This window comes from Helianthus annuus, chromosome 6 (assembly GCF_002127325.2).
Source record: "Helianthus annuus cultivar XRQ/B chromosome 6, HanXRQr2.0-SUNRISE, whole genome shotgun sequence".
NCBI lineage: Eukaryota > Viridiplantae > Streptophyta > Magnoliopsida > Asterales > Asteraceae > Helianthus > Helianthus annuus.
Window position 1 is genome coordinate 13448488 of NC_035438.2, and position 18958 is coordinate 13467445.

General features: G+C 35.6%; 1 protein-coding gene and 1 long non-coding RNA gene across 2 annotated transcripts; both read right to left on the minus strand.

The window, feature by feature from the left end:
- Positions 1–8972: 8972 nt before the first annotated feature.
- Positions 8973–11485, minus strand: LOC110864755. The gene is made up of 2 exons (XR_002550057.2): positions 10719–11485; positions 8973–9666 (listed from the first exon to the last, which is right to left on the minus strand). It is a non-coding gene; the product is annotated as an uncharacterized LOC110864755 (long non-coding RNA).
- Positions 11486–16964: 5479 nt separating this feature from the next.
- LOC118479702 (riboflavin synthase-like) lies at positions 16965–17323 on the minus strand. The gene has a single exon (XM_035974401.1). It carries the CDS (start codon positions 17278–17280, stop codon positions 16990–16992), a length of 291 nt encoding a protein of 96 aa, XP_035830294.1. The 5' UTR covers positions 17281–17323; the 3' UTR covers positions 16965–16989.
- Between the last annotated feature and the right edge of the window lie 1635 nt (positions 17324–18958).

Consider the following 18958-nt stretch of genomic DNA (forward strand, 5'->3'; position numbering starts at 1 on the left):
TGCCACGACCACCTGTCTAAACTATCCGAAAGACTAACCGAGTTCAGCAAAAAACACAACCGACTCCATTCAGCTAGCTCTACATAGAGTTAAAAACTGCCAAAGCAAACGATCTTAAGCAAAAATCAAGGGGCAAGTGGGCAATAGGTGGTGATGAAAACTCATCATTTTTCCATGGGATTATTAATTATAATAATCTGGATAGAAGATTGGGTGACGGATCCTAATAAAATAAAATTTGAGGCCCGTAAGTTCTTCGCTTTCAAATTTAGAGAAGCTATGCCACATAGACCGTCGTTCTCATGTCCGAACTTGAAGCAATTAAAGGGTGACGAAGCATATGGCTTGGTAGTTCCATTTTCTTTAATTGAAATAAAAGATGCGATTTGGGAGTGTGATAGCGATCGACTGTTTCAATTTTGGCTTCTTGGAGTTGGTGAAAGTAGACTTATGTAATATAATGGAAAACTAGCGATTTTCCCCGCGTTTTGCGGTGGGAATTCAGTTGGTATATGTTCGGTTCGTTACGCTACCGACACTCGCTATAGTAATTGAAAGAGAAAACCTTACATCGATCGAAAACAATAATAAAGAATATCAATATCAATACCGGTACCGATGTTGTTCTGTCGATATCGCTTCGGTTGGTTTGCATTATGTTTATTTGTTTAGACATTTCCATATAAACTTTATTGAAAACAACTATTGTGTCGCTATCGTACGAATCCGAACCAAAATTAACTGAACAACATTTGTATCGGTAGCGATATTTATTTTTATTGTTTTTCTTTTCGATAAAATAAGATACTATCTCTACCATACCTTACCAAACTGAATATCGATAGCGGTATGTATTAATTTTTTTAGTTTTGTTGACAATTTGAACCAGTCGATACCGTTCGAGCAACATCCGTGTTGATATCTAAACCGAGTGCATGAATTCTACCGGTACTATAACGAACCGAATCGATACCGATACAATGCCCACGGTAACGTATCGTCACAATGCACGAACAAATAACTTGGAATGTTAAAAAAATATAGACACAAATTTAGAATTTTTTTAAAGTTAATGAACGTAAGTTTATATAAAAAATCAAAATAAATGCTAAATAAAATACTACAAATAAAAATACGAAACAAATACCTAAGAATGATCAATTACCATTTATTACTAAAAGATTAACTTAATAATAGATAAAATATTACAAAAAAGTTAATTATTAAAAAAAGTAATCACTATTCATTGGCAATTTCTATTCATATGTATAATGTATAATGTATAATATTCATATACACATTTATTGTCAATCTTTACAACATTACAAAAATTGTAAATGTTAAACAACATAGTAAATATGAACACAACTTTTGTTTTTAATTAAAAAATATCATTGTAAATTTATTATACAAAAACTTCATAAAAAATTGTTTTGATAAGGTTTAAATAAAAAAATAACATTATAATAATAATAATTGTCATTATCATTATAAATTATAAACATATTGAATTTCACAAAAAAAAAAAATGTTTTGATAAGGTTCAAATAAAAATATGATTATAAATTATAAACATATTGAATTAATCCAAACATAGATAAATTCACGTATTGAAGTAAATAGTATTATGGTTAATTAAATAATCTCAAATATGATAATATAAATATGATAATATAAATCTGAAGAACATTATTATGAGATTTTATTAAAATAATGAAAAAGATTATTAAGCATGATAAATATTAGATGAGAAGTTTTAGGGAGGAGATGTTGCCATGTAGCATTAATAGAAGTCTTTTATTAATATTTAGATTTCCACTCAAATGGGTAAATTAGTAGAGGATGCGGCTCATCCTTTTTGGCGTTAATACCAAAAAGTATAGATCCTACCTCTTTTAATGACTTTCGCCCGATTAGTCTTATAGGTTGCATCTCTAAGATCATCTCGAAAGTCCTCGCAAATAGAATAAAAAAAGTGGTTGTGTTGGTGGTCTCCGAGAACCAATTCGGCTTCTTGGCCAATAGAAACATTCTCGATGGTCCTTTGATTATCAATGAAATGTTTTTTTTTTGGGTGAAAAAGGTGAAAAAACAAGCTTTCATTCTCAAAATTAATTGACATCGAAAAACATTATGATACAATAAATTGGAATTTCATTGATTCCATTTCAATGCAAATGGGCTTTCCGGAGTTATGGAGAATGTGGGTACAGGGCATTCTTACATCTTCACGGGCATCGGTGCTTATAAATGGGTCACCCACCCTTGAGTTTCAATGCTACCGGGGGTTCGTCAAGGTGATCCACTTTCACCATTCATATTTATCATTGCTAAGGAAGCTCTAACAGGTTTTATGAAAAAAGCGACCACGATGGGGTGTATTAAAGGAATAAAGTTACCGAATAACGGGCCAAATTTGACACACTTGATGTATGCCGATGATGTGATATTTATGGGTGAATGGGATGAAGGTAACATAAAGAATATCATTAGACTCATGCGGTGTTTCCACATTTCGGGGCTGAAGTTAAGCCCTAAAAATTCAAGCCTTTTCGGGATTGGGGTTGACACTAATTTGCTTCTGAATGTAGCAAATGGCATAAGATGTGATGTAGGAAAATTTCCTTGTAAATACCTTGGCTTATTGGTCGGTGCGAATATGAACCAAGTGAAACATTGGAAAGGTGTAATCAATTGCGTCAAAAGTAGGCTTTCTAAATGGAAATCTAAAGTTTTATTCGTAGGGGGTAGGTCGACTTTGTTAAAATCCGTCCTAGATAGCCTTCCGCTCTACTATTTCTCCCTATACAAAGCCCCTAAAGGTGTCTTGGATTCTCTCGAGGCACTTCGACGATGCTTTTTTTGGGAGGTGATGATGAAAAAAAAGAAAATGGCGTGGGTTTGTTGGGAACGGGTGCTTGGTCCAGTCGAAAAGGGTGGGCTTGGGTTTGGATCGTTACGAACTATGAATATAAGCCTTCTTTTGAAATGGTGGTGGAGGTACAAGACGGAAAGTGGCAGCCTTTGGAAACGAACGGTAGAAGCAATTCATAATAATCCTAGTTCATGGTCATATCTTCTGATTAAAGTAGGCATTGCCGGGGTGTGGAACGGAATAATCAAGGAGGAACGGGACTTGGTAGAATGGGATGTGCAAGTATCTCAGCTTCTTTTTGTAGCAGGAATAAAAGATGGTTCTAGTGTGCGGTTCTGGCTTGATAAATGGAATGATGTGGAAAAAAAAAAACATCGGTAGCGGAAAGACTTATCGGATGGGAGTGGATGCGCGAACCGACCACTACTGTGGAACATAGTCAACTGGTACAGGTCAATGGGGTAATCAGTTCGGTTATTGCATCTGCAGGTGCCGATCAATGGAAACTGAGTCCGGACAAAGATGGTTCATTTTTTGAGATCGCATAACAATCTGATATGGTATCAAATTTCACGAAAAAGTTAATCCAATTAATTTTATTGACAGTATGTTGGGAAATATGGAAGGCAAGAAACAAATTAATATTTTCCGGAAAGCGAGTGGTTATCGAGAGAATCTTTGCTGAGGTTCAGGCTTTGTCTTTCCTATGGGTGAAGAACCGGGCGAAGCGAATTAGCATAGATTGGCAAAGTTGGGTGAATTTTAACATCAGTGAATAGGTTGGTGTGAGTATAGTTTTTTGGCGATGTTTTTTGGGTGATAATATGTAATGTTTCGGTCTAGTGTGTTACTGGTGATGAATGATATGTTGTTTGCTGTTAAAAAAAATATATTCATTGGATGCCAAAGTAATTTAAGTGTAGATTAATTAATGGGCATTTATGGGATTGCGATTAAGGCCATCCGTAGTCATAAAGCCCCTTTGTGGGCGTTATGCGTCACGTGTGTCGTACCACGTCACACAGGGGCTTTATGGAGCGTTATGTCACTAGAGCCCGTAGTCATAAAGCCCCTACCTCATCATTACTCAATTAATTAATTTTTAATTTTTTAATTAATTTCTCACTTTTTTAAATTAAAATTAAATAAAAAATTGCCAGATTTTTAATGTTAAAAATAAGGGAAAAACAAGTTTAAAACCAATTTTAAATATTTGAGAAAATGCAGGGACCAAATGTGTAAAACTTTAAAACTAAAATAGGCGCCCTCCTTCTTCTTCTCTGTCTTCTTCTCCGGCCGATTTTCTGGCTGAAATTCCGGCTTCTTCTCGGTCTTCTTCTCCGATTTGCAGGACCAATATTGCTTCCTCTCCGATTTGCAGGGACCAAAAATGTATTAACCAAAAACTTTAAACAATCAAAACGCCGCTATAATCCTCGCGCCCCACCTCAATTTGGCATTCATACCGCCCTTCGTGGCGGTGTGCCGAGGCGTTTTCCGACGCTATGGGGGGCCATAGCGCCCCACTACGTTTGATCTAATGAGTAAAAACAAACAAAAATCACATATTTGTTGTATTTGCATTATAGGTACTTCGAAGGCATGAATCATGAAGGGATCTTAGGCATGAATCATGAAGGAATCTAAGGCATGAATTGAGAACACTATAACTTATTAGTCTTTTTTTTTGGTAAAGTCAAAGCTGTGAATTGTTATTCATATTAACCAACTAGTGTTCTAGTAGTAACTCAAATGGATGTTGAAATTACTAGGTTCGAACATTGATGTGTTGAAAAAACAACGTCATTTACCCGTGTATTTTGTATATTATTTTAATAGTTTAGAGTCGTTTTTATAATATTTAGACATATATTTTATTGTTTATTATTATTACAGGTCCTGATGCAAATGAAGCGAAAATGAGTAAGAAGTAAATAATCAGCCAGTTTGGCAGAGTAGAACGCCAGTGATTGAATCAAAATCGCAGCCATTTTCTTTGAGTAGATAAAGCCCACTATCTCTATTTTATATATTATTTTGGGCTTCATGTATTAATTAATGGAAAAGATTAAAAAAAAAAGTGGTATTATTTTATGAGTTTTGATGGCAGCTAAAGGAAAAAAAAACCTATTGGAGGTACTAAAAGTATTTAACGAACAAAAAAAAAAGATAAAAGAGTATATATGATGGAAAACATTAGACGACAAAAGTAAAAGAAAAAAAAAATTGTTGATTGAACAATTCTCAAAGTTGACTGCCATATTGTGATTTGTGGTTAGAACTAGGGATAAAGCTCGGTATCGAATCAGTACTGATACAATAAATCTTAAAAAATACTGATATTGAAAATACCTGATATGTTTGGTACCGGTATTTAAAGGTAAAAACCGATAATTACCAGTACTGAAAACGTAAAATGTCATTAAAGAAAATCGAATTGCTTCGAAAAATTCGATACAAGTACCGATTCCGAAACATTACCCAATACCATTTGTTCTTGTAGCACACCTTAACATTCTATCACCCGTATCCTAACCTCTCAATTTTAATATTTAGTTTTTTTAATTTGTTTTTTCTTTTGGCCTGTCACCTCCAATATTGGAATTTGGATGACTAATTCGTTTAATTTTTTTACCATTTTATTATTCACTAAAAATAGTATTTTAGTTTTTAATTAATATATATTTTTCTTAACATATGTGCCGATAGGGTCGGCTCAACCATTTTGATGGCCTAAGGCGAAGTAAAATCTTGAAAGTTAAACTTGAAGGGGCCAAGTGTAATTATTTGAAAGATTGTGTTAAAATTTAAAAATAAGAAAAAAAAATGGTGAACCAGGGATTCGAACCCGGGTCTCACCAACATACATACATACATACATACATACATACAAAAAACCACTATACTACCAACCATCAATCTGTTGATATCCTACACCCTAAATCTTTTATAAATGCACTGTGGTTTCATCAAATTGTGGAGGCCCTATACTTTTAGTGGCCCAAGGCCCAAGCCTCATTTGGCTTACCCTTAAACCGACCCTGTGTGTCTACAACGATACGACGTATCTTTTCGTGTTTTCTGAATGTATCACTATTAAATGCGTTTTTTTCTACGTTAAGATTTAAAAAATAAACTGTCTCAATGCGTTCGCTTTTTTAATCTCACCCCATTCAACCTTTAAAAATGATACTTACACCTTTCAGCTTTTAAAAATTTGTAAAATATCAGTTTGATCCTCTTGAGTTTTACATGATTATTTTTAGGGTGTACCTATTGGCACACCAATGTGCCTATATGCACACCCTAAAAGTGTTTTTTGTTCTATATGCACACCCTGCAGTGTCGAGCTGTGGCCAAAGCGGCGTTTTGGTCCAGTCAACAAGACAAAGACTGACGTGTGTCTGACGGGTCTGTTGACCGGACCAAAACGCCGAGCTTTGGCTGCGTTTTGGTCCGGTCAACCAGACAAAAGACTAACGGGTGTAGTACAAAAAAATCCAGCACAAATAATTAAGAAAAAAAATTAAGACAAAAATTCAGCATAAAAATATAATACAAAAATTCAGCACAAAAAAAATGTTATACAACATAGAAATACAACATATTTTAGCGGGTTTTTTTAGTCTTCATATTTTATATAACAATATGGTACTCAAATTGAAGATAAAATGACGCTCGATTTTATGGTGAAATTTTTATGAGAAAATAATATCATATAAAAAAGTTATGTGCGTTTAAAAAATGGGGGTGAAATATGCATGTGCCTTGCATGTTGGGAGAGAAAGTCCATAAATAAGATTTTCCCAAGATACCCACTCCTCCTTTCTCCTAAGACCATGTGTAGTGGTAAGTTTGTATAATGCCCCTACCATGGGGCATTATCCGACACGTGGCATCCTAGTCAGCGTTGGGGCATTATAGCAAAAGTGGCGTAGTGGGGCATTATGCCAATAACCCCCATTCAATCATTTGAAAAAAAAAATAAAAAAAATAAATAAAGCAAAGAGGCTAGTCAAACAATGGAGACATCCCATTGGCCACATGCCCCTTCAAGTCAAACATGGCAGAGTTTTGAGCGTTTTATATAAAACGCCCTTCACCATTTTTTTCAAAATTTTTTAAATATAACGCCCCATGTAATGGTGCGTTGTAGGGATGGGATTGGTATAGTACCCGTACCCATACCCGTACCGTTACCGAAAATACCGGTACCGAATTTGAACAAAACTGGGTACCATATACCGTACCAAATATATAGGTACGAGTACGGGTATTTTCGGTACAGTACCCGCTTTGGTACCAATTTGTTTTTATTTAGTTTTTGAGCATTTGTACGAGTACTAGACAGGTAAAATTGACATGAGTACCAATATAGTACGAGTACCAAATAGGTAAAATTGGTACGAGTACCAATACGATACGGGTACCTTATTGGTAAAATCAATACGAGTACCATAAATACCACAATACAAAATAAAACATAATAGAAAAAAAACTTTTAAAAGTCTACATAAAATTCGGTACCAGTACCCTTTTTTACCCGTACCTGTACCCGTACCAATACCGAAAGTACCGAATACCAAAATCAGTAAAACTGGGTACCGATACATGTACCGAATACCTAAAATCTGTACGGGTACAGGTACGGGTATGGGTACGGTACGGGTATTTGGGAAAAAAAGCCCATCCCTAGTGCGTTGGGCGTTTTCGGACGTTTTTTTTTTTTTGAATTTTTTTTTAAAAAAACGCCCCAGTACACATGGTCTAAATAAAGTTAAGATTCGTTCTCATCTTATAAACTTTTTATTTGATCTTTACCATATCTTTCTAATATCATTCACAAATCAAATGCAATCTAAAACTTCATAAAAAAATGGTAGTAAATTTTCTCGTGCTGTATTATAATTGAGTATATTAAAACTTAAAAGTTTCTAGCGAAAGTTATTTGTATATCTTAAAAAAAAATATCCATGTACGCTCAACAAGACTCATATAAATAAACCATTCACTAAAAATGAGTTTGTTGAGCATGACCTCAGAAGGATCTATATACACAACACGAATTACATCGATAATATATTTTTGTGTTATATTGTATTTGACACTTTTTTGTTTCATGTGTCATCTACGTATCCAACTAGTTGATGCCCCGCTCGCGTTGCGGGGCGATGGCCGAATAGTTGTCAATCAATTAAAAAAAACACTGCTATAATTTTGCTAGGAAAAAACAAAAACGATGATAAGACTGTAATTTTGGGCTCAGGGCAAAACTGTAAATTTTCAGGACTAATAAGCGCGTGTTAGGCAGCTCCTTTAGACGAAAAAAAAAAAATTAAATCGAGTCAACCAATTAAAACAAAAAACTTTTATAGTTTTGCTAGAAAAATTAAAATGATGGGGAAAACGTAACTTTGAACTGAGGGGGAAATCATAATTTTGTTTCAGGGATAAAATCGTAAATTAAATGGACCAATGGGGTTGAGGGCAAAATCGTAACTTGTCTGTGTGAGGATACAAACTAATGGCAAAACTGTAAATTTAAACGGGGCAAAATCGTAATTTTGAATCGCGGGCAAAATTGAATTTTTTAACTGGGAACAAAAACGTAAATTTATTTTAAAATGGGAGTAAAAACATAATTTTGAACAGATGACAAAATCGTTATTATAAGGGAAAAAACCTAATGACAAAACTGTAAATTTAAACGAGGCAAAATCATAATGTTGAACCGAGGGAAAAATTAAATTTTTTTAGCTGGGATCAAAAACGTAAATTTATTTTTAAATGAGGGTAAAAGCATAATTTTTAACTGATGGTAAAATCATAATTTTAAAACGGGATAAAATCGTAAATTTGTTGGGCCAATAGGGAAGTGCCATGCATAACTATAAATATAAACGGGAAAAAATCGTAATTTAAAAAAAAAAAAAATTTGGGCGGCAGGCCACCCAACTGAACCAATGAAATAAAATCACTATTGCCGCAGTTTGTTTTTGTTATAGTAGATAACTAGAAGTGATTCCCCCGCGTTGCGGGGGGCGGTTTTTCTAACGTGATTTGAGCAAACAACACAAATCAAAAACCAAAAGCAAAATACTGGTCAAAACAAATTATATACCGAAATGTTAGAAAACTTACGCGTTAAAGAGTTGCAAGGTATGCGAAAGAAATTATAAAAAGTAAATAGTACATGGTATGAGTGGCATCAACATTGTTGTTGTTTTTTGTTTGATTGAGTCGACTCGCCTTTTGACTCAAGTTCTGCCTTGATAACCAAGTATGATCATCGCACCCAAACAGGACCTGTATCTTGCTCATATGCGCAAATGGTCCTTTGTTGCGCACAGTTATTTTGGCCCCCTATTGATCCCTCACTGCCATATTCTGCCATCATCAAGACGTTACTGAATCTGAGCAGTTCCAATCACGAACATCATCATTGAAGGTTCCTCATCCATAAACAGATTCACAATATCAATTAATGAATATCAATATATTCAATTGGAAGTATATCATACTTCACCTGAACTGTTAATCGGCACCCTCATCTAAGCCGGCAGCCACCTGTTGACCAAAGTTCCTTCTATGACAACAGGATCATATTGGTAGCCGGATTCTTCACCGGAGTCAACTTAGCTCAGAATGTTTTTAAGACAGATTACCCAAATTTGGTCCACTGGACTTTACCTTCGGAAAACTTAACTTTTTAAAATTATTAAATCTGGAAAGCATATCGGTTGGCGTAGCCTTTTGCATGGATCATGGATGAGTTGATGCTGTATCAATTTCTACATAATTATAATTTGCAAAGTCATTAGATTGCTCTTTTAAACTCATAAAAATTTATAACAAAGTTAATGAATGGGTTGCAACATGTACATATAATAAACCCTACCAAAAACCCACTTCAAAAAAAAAAAAAAAAAACAAAAAAAACAAAACAAAACAAAAATTGTGACCAAAATTAGCAATAACAATTAAGCATCAGCAGAAATAAATCATAGTCTACATCTTAATTCCTATTTCTTGAAAGAAAGCCACTCAAAAAAATGTAAACAAAACTGGAAGCAAAACATATACTCAAAAATGAGAAACGATTGAAAAAAAAAACTCATACCTTGGAGAATAATATAGGACGAATGCGATTCAGCAGATATCATGAAACATAAACCCAATTGTATACACATTTTTCTTATCATATTCATGCTGAACTATGACAATCTAAACCAATTCCTACAAATATATTTATAGATGTCCGTAACCTCAAATACATTTCTAAGTAACTACTTTACGTAACAACAAATGTATACAATTTTACATAACAATTTGATGCTACACAAATGTAGATAACAACAGGTAACAACCACAAATCTATACAATCCTTCCTAAGAATTTCATGCTATGCAAATTGAATATACTTTAACAGAAAGCATTACTTATATTTTTCTTCTTTTGAATGTTTAAAATGAGTACAGATAAGTGAAGTCATAACCTAGTTTCCCTTTTGAACCTGCTCCTACAAATCTACAGTAGGTTCTTGCTTACATTTAACATAGATTCTTTTATTAGTATTATTATTTTGTATTCTAAGTTCTATATTAATATGAAGGTTTGTTGAATTTGTGGTTTTATATTCTCACACATGTACATAAGCTTCTAATTCTTCTTGAGACATTTCATCGAACATTTGGTGTGCAACATTGTAAATAAAAACTCATTGCTATAAAAGTACCCAAAAGCAACATCAAAATCCATAGAATGTCTTTTATATGAAAATCCAAGGTCAAAGCGCAATCTAATTCCTTATCTCACAAACGGCGGGGAAATCATAAAGCCATACCAGCTGGCTGCTTTCTACGAGCGGAGTAGAAAAATACCCAGCGAAGGTTCACTCCTTCAACCATAATCAGAAAGGGCCAACGGAAAACCTAAACTCGCCGCCATCAGCTGATTCCGTTGCCGGTAGGAGGTGGCGTCGGAAACAGCAACCACCGTCGTCTCTCTTTCTTTCTCTCTCTCTCTCTCTCTCTCTCTCTGTTGTTGTCTTCTTCCTCTCTCTGTTGTTGATTTTCATGTTTTTCTGAGTAGAAATACAGTGGAAATGTTTTGTCGCCTGACGTGGATTTGGGGCAAGTCGGTGGTTATCGGTGGAAGAAGCGGGAAGCTGGTAAAACCTGAACTGTGGCAATTATGTAATTAATTTGAATACTGGGGCTTCTTTGGCTACTGTAGCCAAGAAGCTACCCTAAATGTTATTATGTATAATATGAGAATAGGCCCACCAGGCTGGCTTTAGAAACACTACAAAAAGCCCAGACCGTGAAACTTATTTAGAGTTCAACTGTGATACCATGTATTTAAAGAGGAGGGCATGATTCAAAAGGGGATATTGATTCGACGGCTAAAAAAAGGTGACAGAAGCTACAGGAGGGACGATTTCAAGTAGGAAAAAAACTTAGTTCAAGATTCAAGGCTAAGGAACGGGATCCCAGTTTAGTTTGTAAACGTGTTAGTTCGGTTTAATTTACTTTGTACTGTTAGACTCTATGAACATGTTTTCATTACTATTTAAGACCTATTTATGGTTCTTGACTATGATTATTGGCTAGTTATTTTTCTACTCGGGTTTGTGATGATTATTCGTTTTTAACCAGTAATTTCTCGGCTTTTGGTAATTTCGTGATGGATAAATACTAAAGTAAGAGACCTAAATATTTTTGACTAGATGTGTGTGCATACTTTATTCTAATCTATTATCTTATAAACGTTCCTCGTGTGTCTTTGTGAATGTCTTTCATGTATAGATGCATGTTTGGTTACCTACTTTGTGCTCGTAACTAGTTTATGGTTTATGGTGCACGTATCCCATAGGAACTTTGTTTGGTGATTTAGAGGAGTTTAGTGTTCTACCTATTGTTGAGACCGGAAGGAGATAGATAGTTAGGTTTGTCTTTGATGCTGGGTATTTAGGTGCAATGAGACCGGGAGGAGATCTATCTAAGTGGCCTAGTATTATTTGTTTTCCTAAGTCTTGTCAAGTGTTTTCTAGGTTACCCCGTGCACTCTAGGGTGTATTGTGATTAGTGAGACCGAGAGGAGATCTAGTCTTTGGGTACTTTAGTATTGTTGGAGAGACCGGGTGGTGATCCAACCCATACCAGTGAGCTTTATTTGACCTTTAGACCTTAGGAGAAATTGGTGAGACCGGTAGGAGATTCAACCTGTATTTAGTCTTAGAATGTCATATTATTAGAACCTGGTTCCATCATAGTTACCATTGTCGAGAGAAAACCGATAGTCACGAATATGATTCCAAATCTGGGTAGTACTTTCTTGTCACGGCCCCCGACCCGGTCTGACCCATTTCAGGAGCCGCGGGACAGAAATCCCGTGGTATTTAATTTAGGCTACAGCGGAAGTCTTTTAAAACAGGATCTTTCAATATTTAAAACTGCCCGTTTACATAATTTAGGGATAAAACCCCGGTAATTTACAATCATTTGATTTCACTGGGAAATCATTTATTTTACAAAACATGTTTCTTTATTTTATCATGAGCCACTTTCTTAAGCTTGTAGTGCTTCACGGCACTTTTCTTGGATCATAACAGATCACCTGAAACATGTTTGAAAAAGGTTTTGTCAGCGGGAAATACTGAGTGAGTTCATTCAGGTTTTATAAAATGACCCTTAGTTATAAAATTACAGCATAAGAGCGATTACAATGGGTTATATCTTATTTTTATCCGGCGCCGTGTCACAATGGTGACATGTCACAATGGTGACGATGGTCATACCACTATTAGGTCAATGAACCCAAATAGTGATGATTATCCCTAGTAGGTCAATGAACCTAACTGGGAGAAAATTAGTAATGTGCACAATACCCCACTAGCCAGTGATTTAAGATATCCACGACTTAGTCCCTGTAATTATAACTTTTGAAAATAATTTGGAGTATTGTAAAACAGTTGATAAAAAGAGAATGACTCACATTGCAGATTTAACGAGCAGTGTATAAGCCTACTGATTTAGCCTTGGTTAACCTAATTTAAATAATAATGCACACAAACTGGGTTAGTAACTAATACAGCAGTTACGACAATTCACGAGATTAAATCCTCACAACGATTAACAAAGTGCAATACTTAAATATTCAGCGGATTCACAACGAATAACAGAGCATAGTCCGGATTTGGATAATACTCAAATATTCAAGTTGAAATCACGATGAATGATAAGGTATAAACCCAATTTGGGCAGCACTTAAACAATCGTTGGATAGTTTTAATCGATCGAACGTTGAATCGTAATAGCGATCGAGTTATTACCCTGATTGCGGCAGCGGTTTGTGAATCGTGTGTGTTAATTGTGGTAAACAGAACGTAACTCAGTGCCTAAAACGAATTTCTTCGTCGAACGTACACAGAATATCAAGTGCCAATGTCTGCTATTTATACACTGATTTTGACATGCTTACGGACCGTAAGACTTTTTTTCCTTACGGTCCGTAAAGGACACCTAATGGTCATAGGGTTGCCACGTGTGGGACTAGGGATGGGATTGGTATAGTCCCCGTACCCATACCCGTACCGGTACCGAAAATACCGGTACCGAATTTGAACAAAACTGGGTACCATATACCGTACCAAATATATAGGTACGGTACGGGTACGAGTACGGGTACTGGTATGGGTATTTTCGGTACAGTACCCGCTTTGGTACCAATTTGTTTTTATTTAGTTTTTGAGCATTTGTACGAGTACTAGACAGGTAAAATTGACATGAGTACCAATATAGTACGAGTACCAAATAGGTAAAATTGGTATGAGTACCAATACGATACGGGTACCTTATTGGTAAAATCAATACGAGTACTATAAATACCACAATACAAAATAAAACATAATAGAAAGAAAACTTTTAAAGGTCTACATAAAATTCGGTACCAGTACCCTTTTTTACCCGTACCAATACCGAAAGTACCGAATACCAAAATCAGTAAAACTGGGTACCGATACATGTACCAAATACCTAAAATCGGTACGGGTACAGGTACGGGTATGGGTACAGTACAGGTACGAGTACGGGTATTTGGGAAAAAAAGCCCATCCCTATGTGGGACTAGGCCTGCTGAGTTGATGATTTCTCCAAATTCGAATTCGACAACAAGTTATTTAGATAATCGTCCACTAGGGTTTCCCCCCCCCCCCGGGTTTTAGGGGCCCTGATCCTGATTCTGATTGTTCTGAAAATTTAGGGTTTGTGCAGAATCACTTGGGTGTCTTAATTAGGGTTTCCTATTGGATAATTAAAATAATAATTAAGACTTTTTTATAGGAATTGTTACATTTCTCATCCTTGATTTCACCTTAGTAGCTTTCAGCCTGCGTGTAGATAGTCTAGTTCGTCTTAGTTAATTCCTTTAGTTTAATTAGTTAAAACCCCAAAATCCAATCAAATCAAATAAACCAGTTAAGTAATTAGTTGAGTCAAAGTCTAGTGTAGCGTCGCTAGTGTCTCGTGGGTTCGATACTCGGACTTCATTAGGCTTTACTACGTACGATATGTACACTTGCCTGTCAGTGGTCTAGCATTTAGAAAGTCTTAGTTTATAAATTTAAAACTAGGGTGTCTAGATTAGATTAGTTTTTATTAGACCATAATTTGCACACCAAACATGTATTAAATTCAAAGAGAAGTCAACTACTTAGAATTAGAAGAATTTATCCTAAACTTGATTAATTTGGTATGTTTGACCTAAATAACTAATTAGCATAAGTATGCAGTTCAACAAATTCACATAATCTGGAAATCGAGCATAGTTGACTGAAACCGATTAATAAGTTAACAGAAAATCGAATAACCATGGCACATAACTTGAATGATTGCCGTCTTCCTATTAAACGCCAAACTGAACCGAACCGGGTCTTCCCATCAAATCATGAGCCGCGGTCTCAAATCGTCGATCGAACAAAGAAGATTGTTGTTTGGCTGCAACTCCCGGTGCTGGTATCCTGCGACTCTGTTATCCAAATGCTGCAACACTGCAAAAGTCAGCCTATGTCCCCTAGGAAAAGCAAGGTAGTTCAGGCCGTATTAGTGAAGACCCTTTGGAGGATTTGGTTAAATCGAAAGGAGAAGGTATTCAATAGGAAAAACAAGCTGATGAACATGATTGTAGAAGAGATAAAACATGGGTCTTATTGGTGGATGGACTTCGGTTAGATTTTCGGAGCTGCAGTCTGTTGTATCTTGAAATTTCCAAGAAGCTGGTCAAGCTTTGTATACAAATACAACAAAAATTCAGCTTCGTATAATAACATTAAAAACTCTTTCAACCCAGCAGTCGAAAATCTTAAATCTTCTTAACATTGTTTCAATTTCTTTGAATCGGATCCTGTTCGTGTGAAAAAAATGGTGATTATATTAAGTTTCTTTGGTTGTTTCTCAGGTTCAAGCAAAGTAATAGACGATGAAAATGAAAGAACGGGTGCTTCAATGAAAACTCATAAAGTTGATGACGTTAAAGGAAAGCGCAGACAAAATGCACCAATTCCGGTTGCTTGCTTCCCTATCGGCTCAAACTTTACATGCTTGTAAATAAAATGCTCAGACATCAAGTATTGTGGGTTTCCTATCGTTCATGAGCATTGTCAATTATATATGCATTCAGATATACAAGTATCGTGAATATAAATAGAACTGAAATAAGAAATGCAACTAATAAAGGCTGCATGTGATTTGGTCAGTAGCGCGGTTCTAGGAAATTTTTCCTGTGGCTTCACTATTTTTAGATATTCCAATTTAATAGGACCGGACATTTTCATGTTCAGGTCGGTTTGACGGTTCGTTCGTTTGGACATTCGGTCCACAACGACATAACTTATCAAACGGGTCGATAATCTGAATTGTATTCATATACTTACAACCACCAAAATAACTTACTAAACAAAAGCTTATAACCTGTATAATGTAACATGTGTATCATATAATAAACAAAAGCTTATAATTTCTATAATGTAACATGTGTATCATATACTTCAAAAACTAGATAAAAGGTGTTTGTCATTCGGCCCAACCCAAACCGACCCGTTTGACCAAAGGTCCCTACTTGTTCTCTTAGAGTTTCTTAAGAGGTACACATGGTGGTCACCTCGGGGCCTTCAGGCGGCACCTCATACACATCTTGTTCAAACTAAAGGTACGTAGGAGGGTGATATGGAAAAGTAACCAAAGGGATGAGGAGATTATGAATGGTTTACTTGTTAAAAAAAACTATATTTTAAAACAAATGAGACGGATGCATCTTTTGTGTACATAATGCTACGCTTTGAGTACGTGAAGCTCTTACCTCGCGCCTTGACTTTTTAGGACCTAAAGGTCTAGGAGCGCCTCATGCTTTTTAAACCTAAATCGCCACACATAAGTACCGAGTTCAAACAAGCAAACAATAAAGTCCGATCAGGCTAAAGTTCAAGAAGCTATTTTCCAGTAGCAAGTTTAGGTCCGGACAAAAAATAACCGAGAACCGAACCGAAAATATACCCAACCCGACCCGAACCCAAGTACCTAGGTATTTAGATCGGTTCCAATTTTTCATATAAAATAGGGTCGGGCCGGGTCGGTTCTCGGTTCTTTTCATGGTGAAACCCGACTTGGACCTATGGACCGGAACTGACCCTATATTTAGGGTAGTGAATCGGTTCTGTATTTTATGTTTGATCGATTCTCGGGTCGGGTCGGGTAATGATCGGGCAGGGTCCGGTTTTTCCTTTTGCTCACCCCTAATATTCCAAACCCAACTTGAGAAATCAAAAACAGTAATCATTGGAAAACAAGGTAAATTCATACAACATTCTTTTGAAGAATCTATGATGTTTATGGTGCCTAAAACAAAGATATGAAGTTAGTGAGTTAGTTAAGTACAAATTTTGTACAATATGTGGCAGATTGACAGCAAAAATTAAGACCAAAAAATTTATAATCATCAACACAAGATTGCAGATAGCTTATAACAAATATTTTGGCTCAAATTAAAACTAAAAACAGAAAAAGAGAACCTCAAATTTGAACAACCAAAATCACAACGATATCAAGATGATTATACGATTATCTTGATTTGATACTGTCCATAAATCCACTGCTAAGAAGCCTCTCAACATACTTTCCCAATATATCCACTTCCAAATTCACCTTCTGCCCAACTTTCTTCAACGGAATAACAGCTTTCTGCTGCGTATAGTCAACCAACATAAAATTAAAACACTCCTCTTCATCAAACACTTTAACCACAGTCAAACTAGTCCCATCCACCGCAATAAAACCTTTCGGCACTATAAACTTCAAAATCTTCGGCGACGTTTTCACCTTAATCCATAACGAATCCCCCTCCGGTTCCATCGAAACAATCTCCCCTGTTCCATCGATTCTCCGACTGGAAACTATTTTTCTCCGACTGGCAAACTATGTTTTCTCCTATCTTGAAAGTTTTTTTTGAACGGTGCAGACTTAAAGTCAAAACACTGGTTTGTTTATGTTAAAGGCATGCTACACCATCATTTAATTCATTTAATGTGTGCAACTTTTTTGGTTCCCTAGGCCTAGTCACAAATATTAAATATATATATTTTTGGTTTCAAAATCACTTCTTTTATCATAAATATTTTTATATATATGTATATATGTATACATATCCGGTCTTAAATTCGGTCGAACCGGTTGGACCGGTCCGACCTTTGACCCCGTAAGGCGACCGGGTCGACCTCGGGTCCGGTCCTGAAAATATTGTCGTTTACGGATATGCTGTCGCCGAGATTGACGTCTTGCAGGACGGTTGGGGAATGGATTACCATGTCAAATGACTGGCCGGATTCGTCGTAACCCAGTTGCTTGACTTCTCCCATTTCTTCAACGATTCCTGTGATGAGGGATTTTATCTGGTTCCGTTGGTAGCTGTTGCAGGTCAGTGATTTTGGTGTGTGTGCTTTGAAGTTGAAAGCCAGAGGGGGTTTCGGTTTGAGAACCGTTGATCTAAGAGGGTTGTGGGTTATGTTGAGGTGATTGTACATTGTTAATCTTGGAACAGAGGTTGATGTTTTCATTAGGGTTTTGGATACCGAGACAACAGCCAACGAAGAAATCGCCATTGGTGCAGGTGTCAAGTAATTTGAAAATTTTAGCTAAAATGAAAAATAAAAGTTAACAGGAAGTAAGTCATTTTATACTAAGAGTAAATGATCACTTTCATTCGTATCAACATTTAAAATTTTGTTTTGATATTATACTTAATGATATTAGATTTATTTTGAACTTGGTTTTATTTATGATATTGGTCAACATAACAAATTTCCAAACGCGAAGCTAAACTTGATGAAATCCAAAACTTGTTTGTTGAATAACTTAAAAATGAAACGGTTTTGACTTAAAGTGCGTCTTAGCGTAAACGGACTTCTTAATCTATTTTCACTTCTAAATAACTAATATCACCAATGAAATGTGTCTGAATCAAAATCCTAATGGCAATACTATACAAGAACACTATAACTTAGTCTTGTTTATTTTTTTTAAGTCAAATATGTGAATTGTTAGTCAAATTGACCAACTAGTTTCCAAATGGATGTTGAAATGTTTTCAACTAAAGAACACCCTTACATTTGTAAATTTAAATAAATGTCAACTACTTAGGATTAGAATAAATAAATAATTATATCTTAAACTTGATCATTTTGCCCTAAATTTGTGTAATGTGACAAAATAACTAATAAGTAAACAGTTTCACAAATTCAAACAATCTGGCAATCGTGCATAGTTAACTGAAACCGATTATTAAGTTAACAGAAAATGGAATAACCACTGCACATACCTTGAACAAGTGTTGTCTTCCGATTAAACACTGAACCGAACCGAACCGGACCGATCAAATCACGAGCCGCAGTCTGAAATCGTTGATTGAACAAATGAAAATGAAATTGTTTGAATTGTGAGGAAGATTGTCGAGAGGTTTCTTCTGTTAGGTTAGATAATGTTTTGCGATTGTGTATGCGCCACAGGGTACTTTTGGGATTGGCCTTTGGATATG

Excerpts from the sequence above, each read along its gene's own strand:
- LOC118479702 (XM_035974401.1), bottom strand. The coding sequence starts at position 17,280 with ATGGAACCGGAGGGGGATTCGTTATGGATTAAGGTGAAAACGTCGCCG.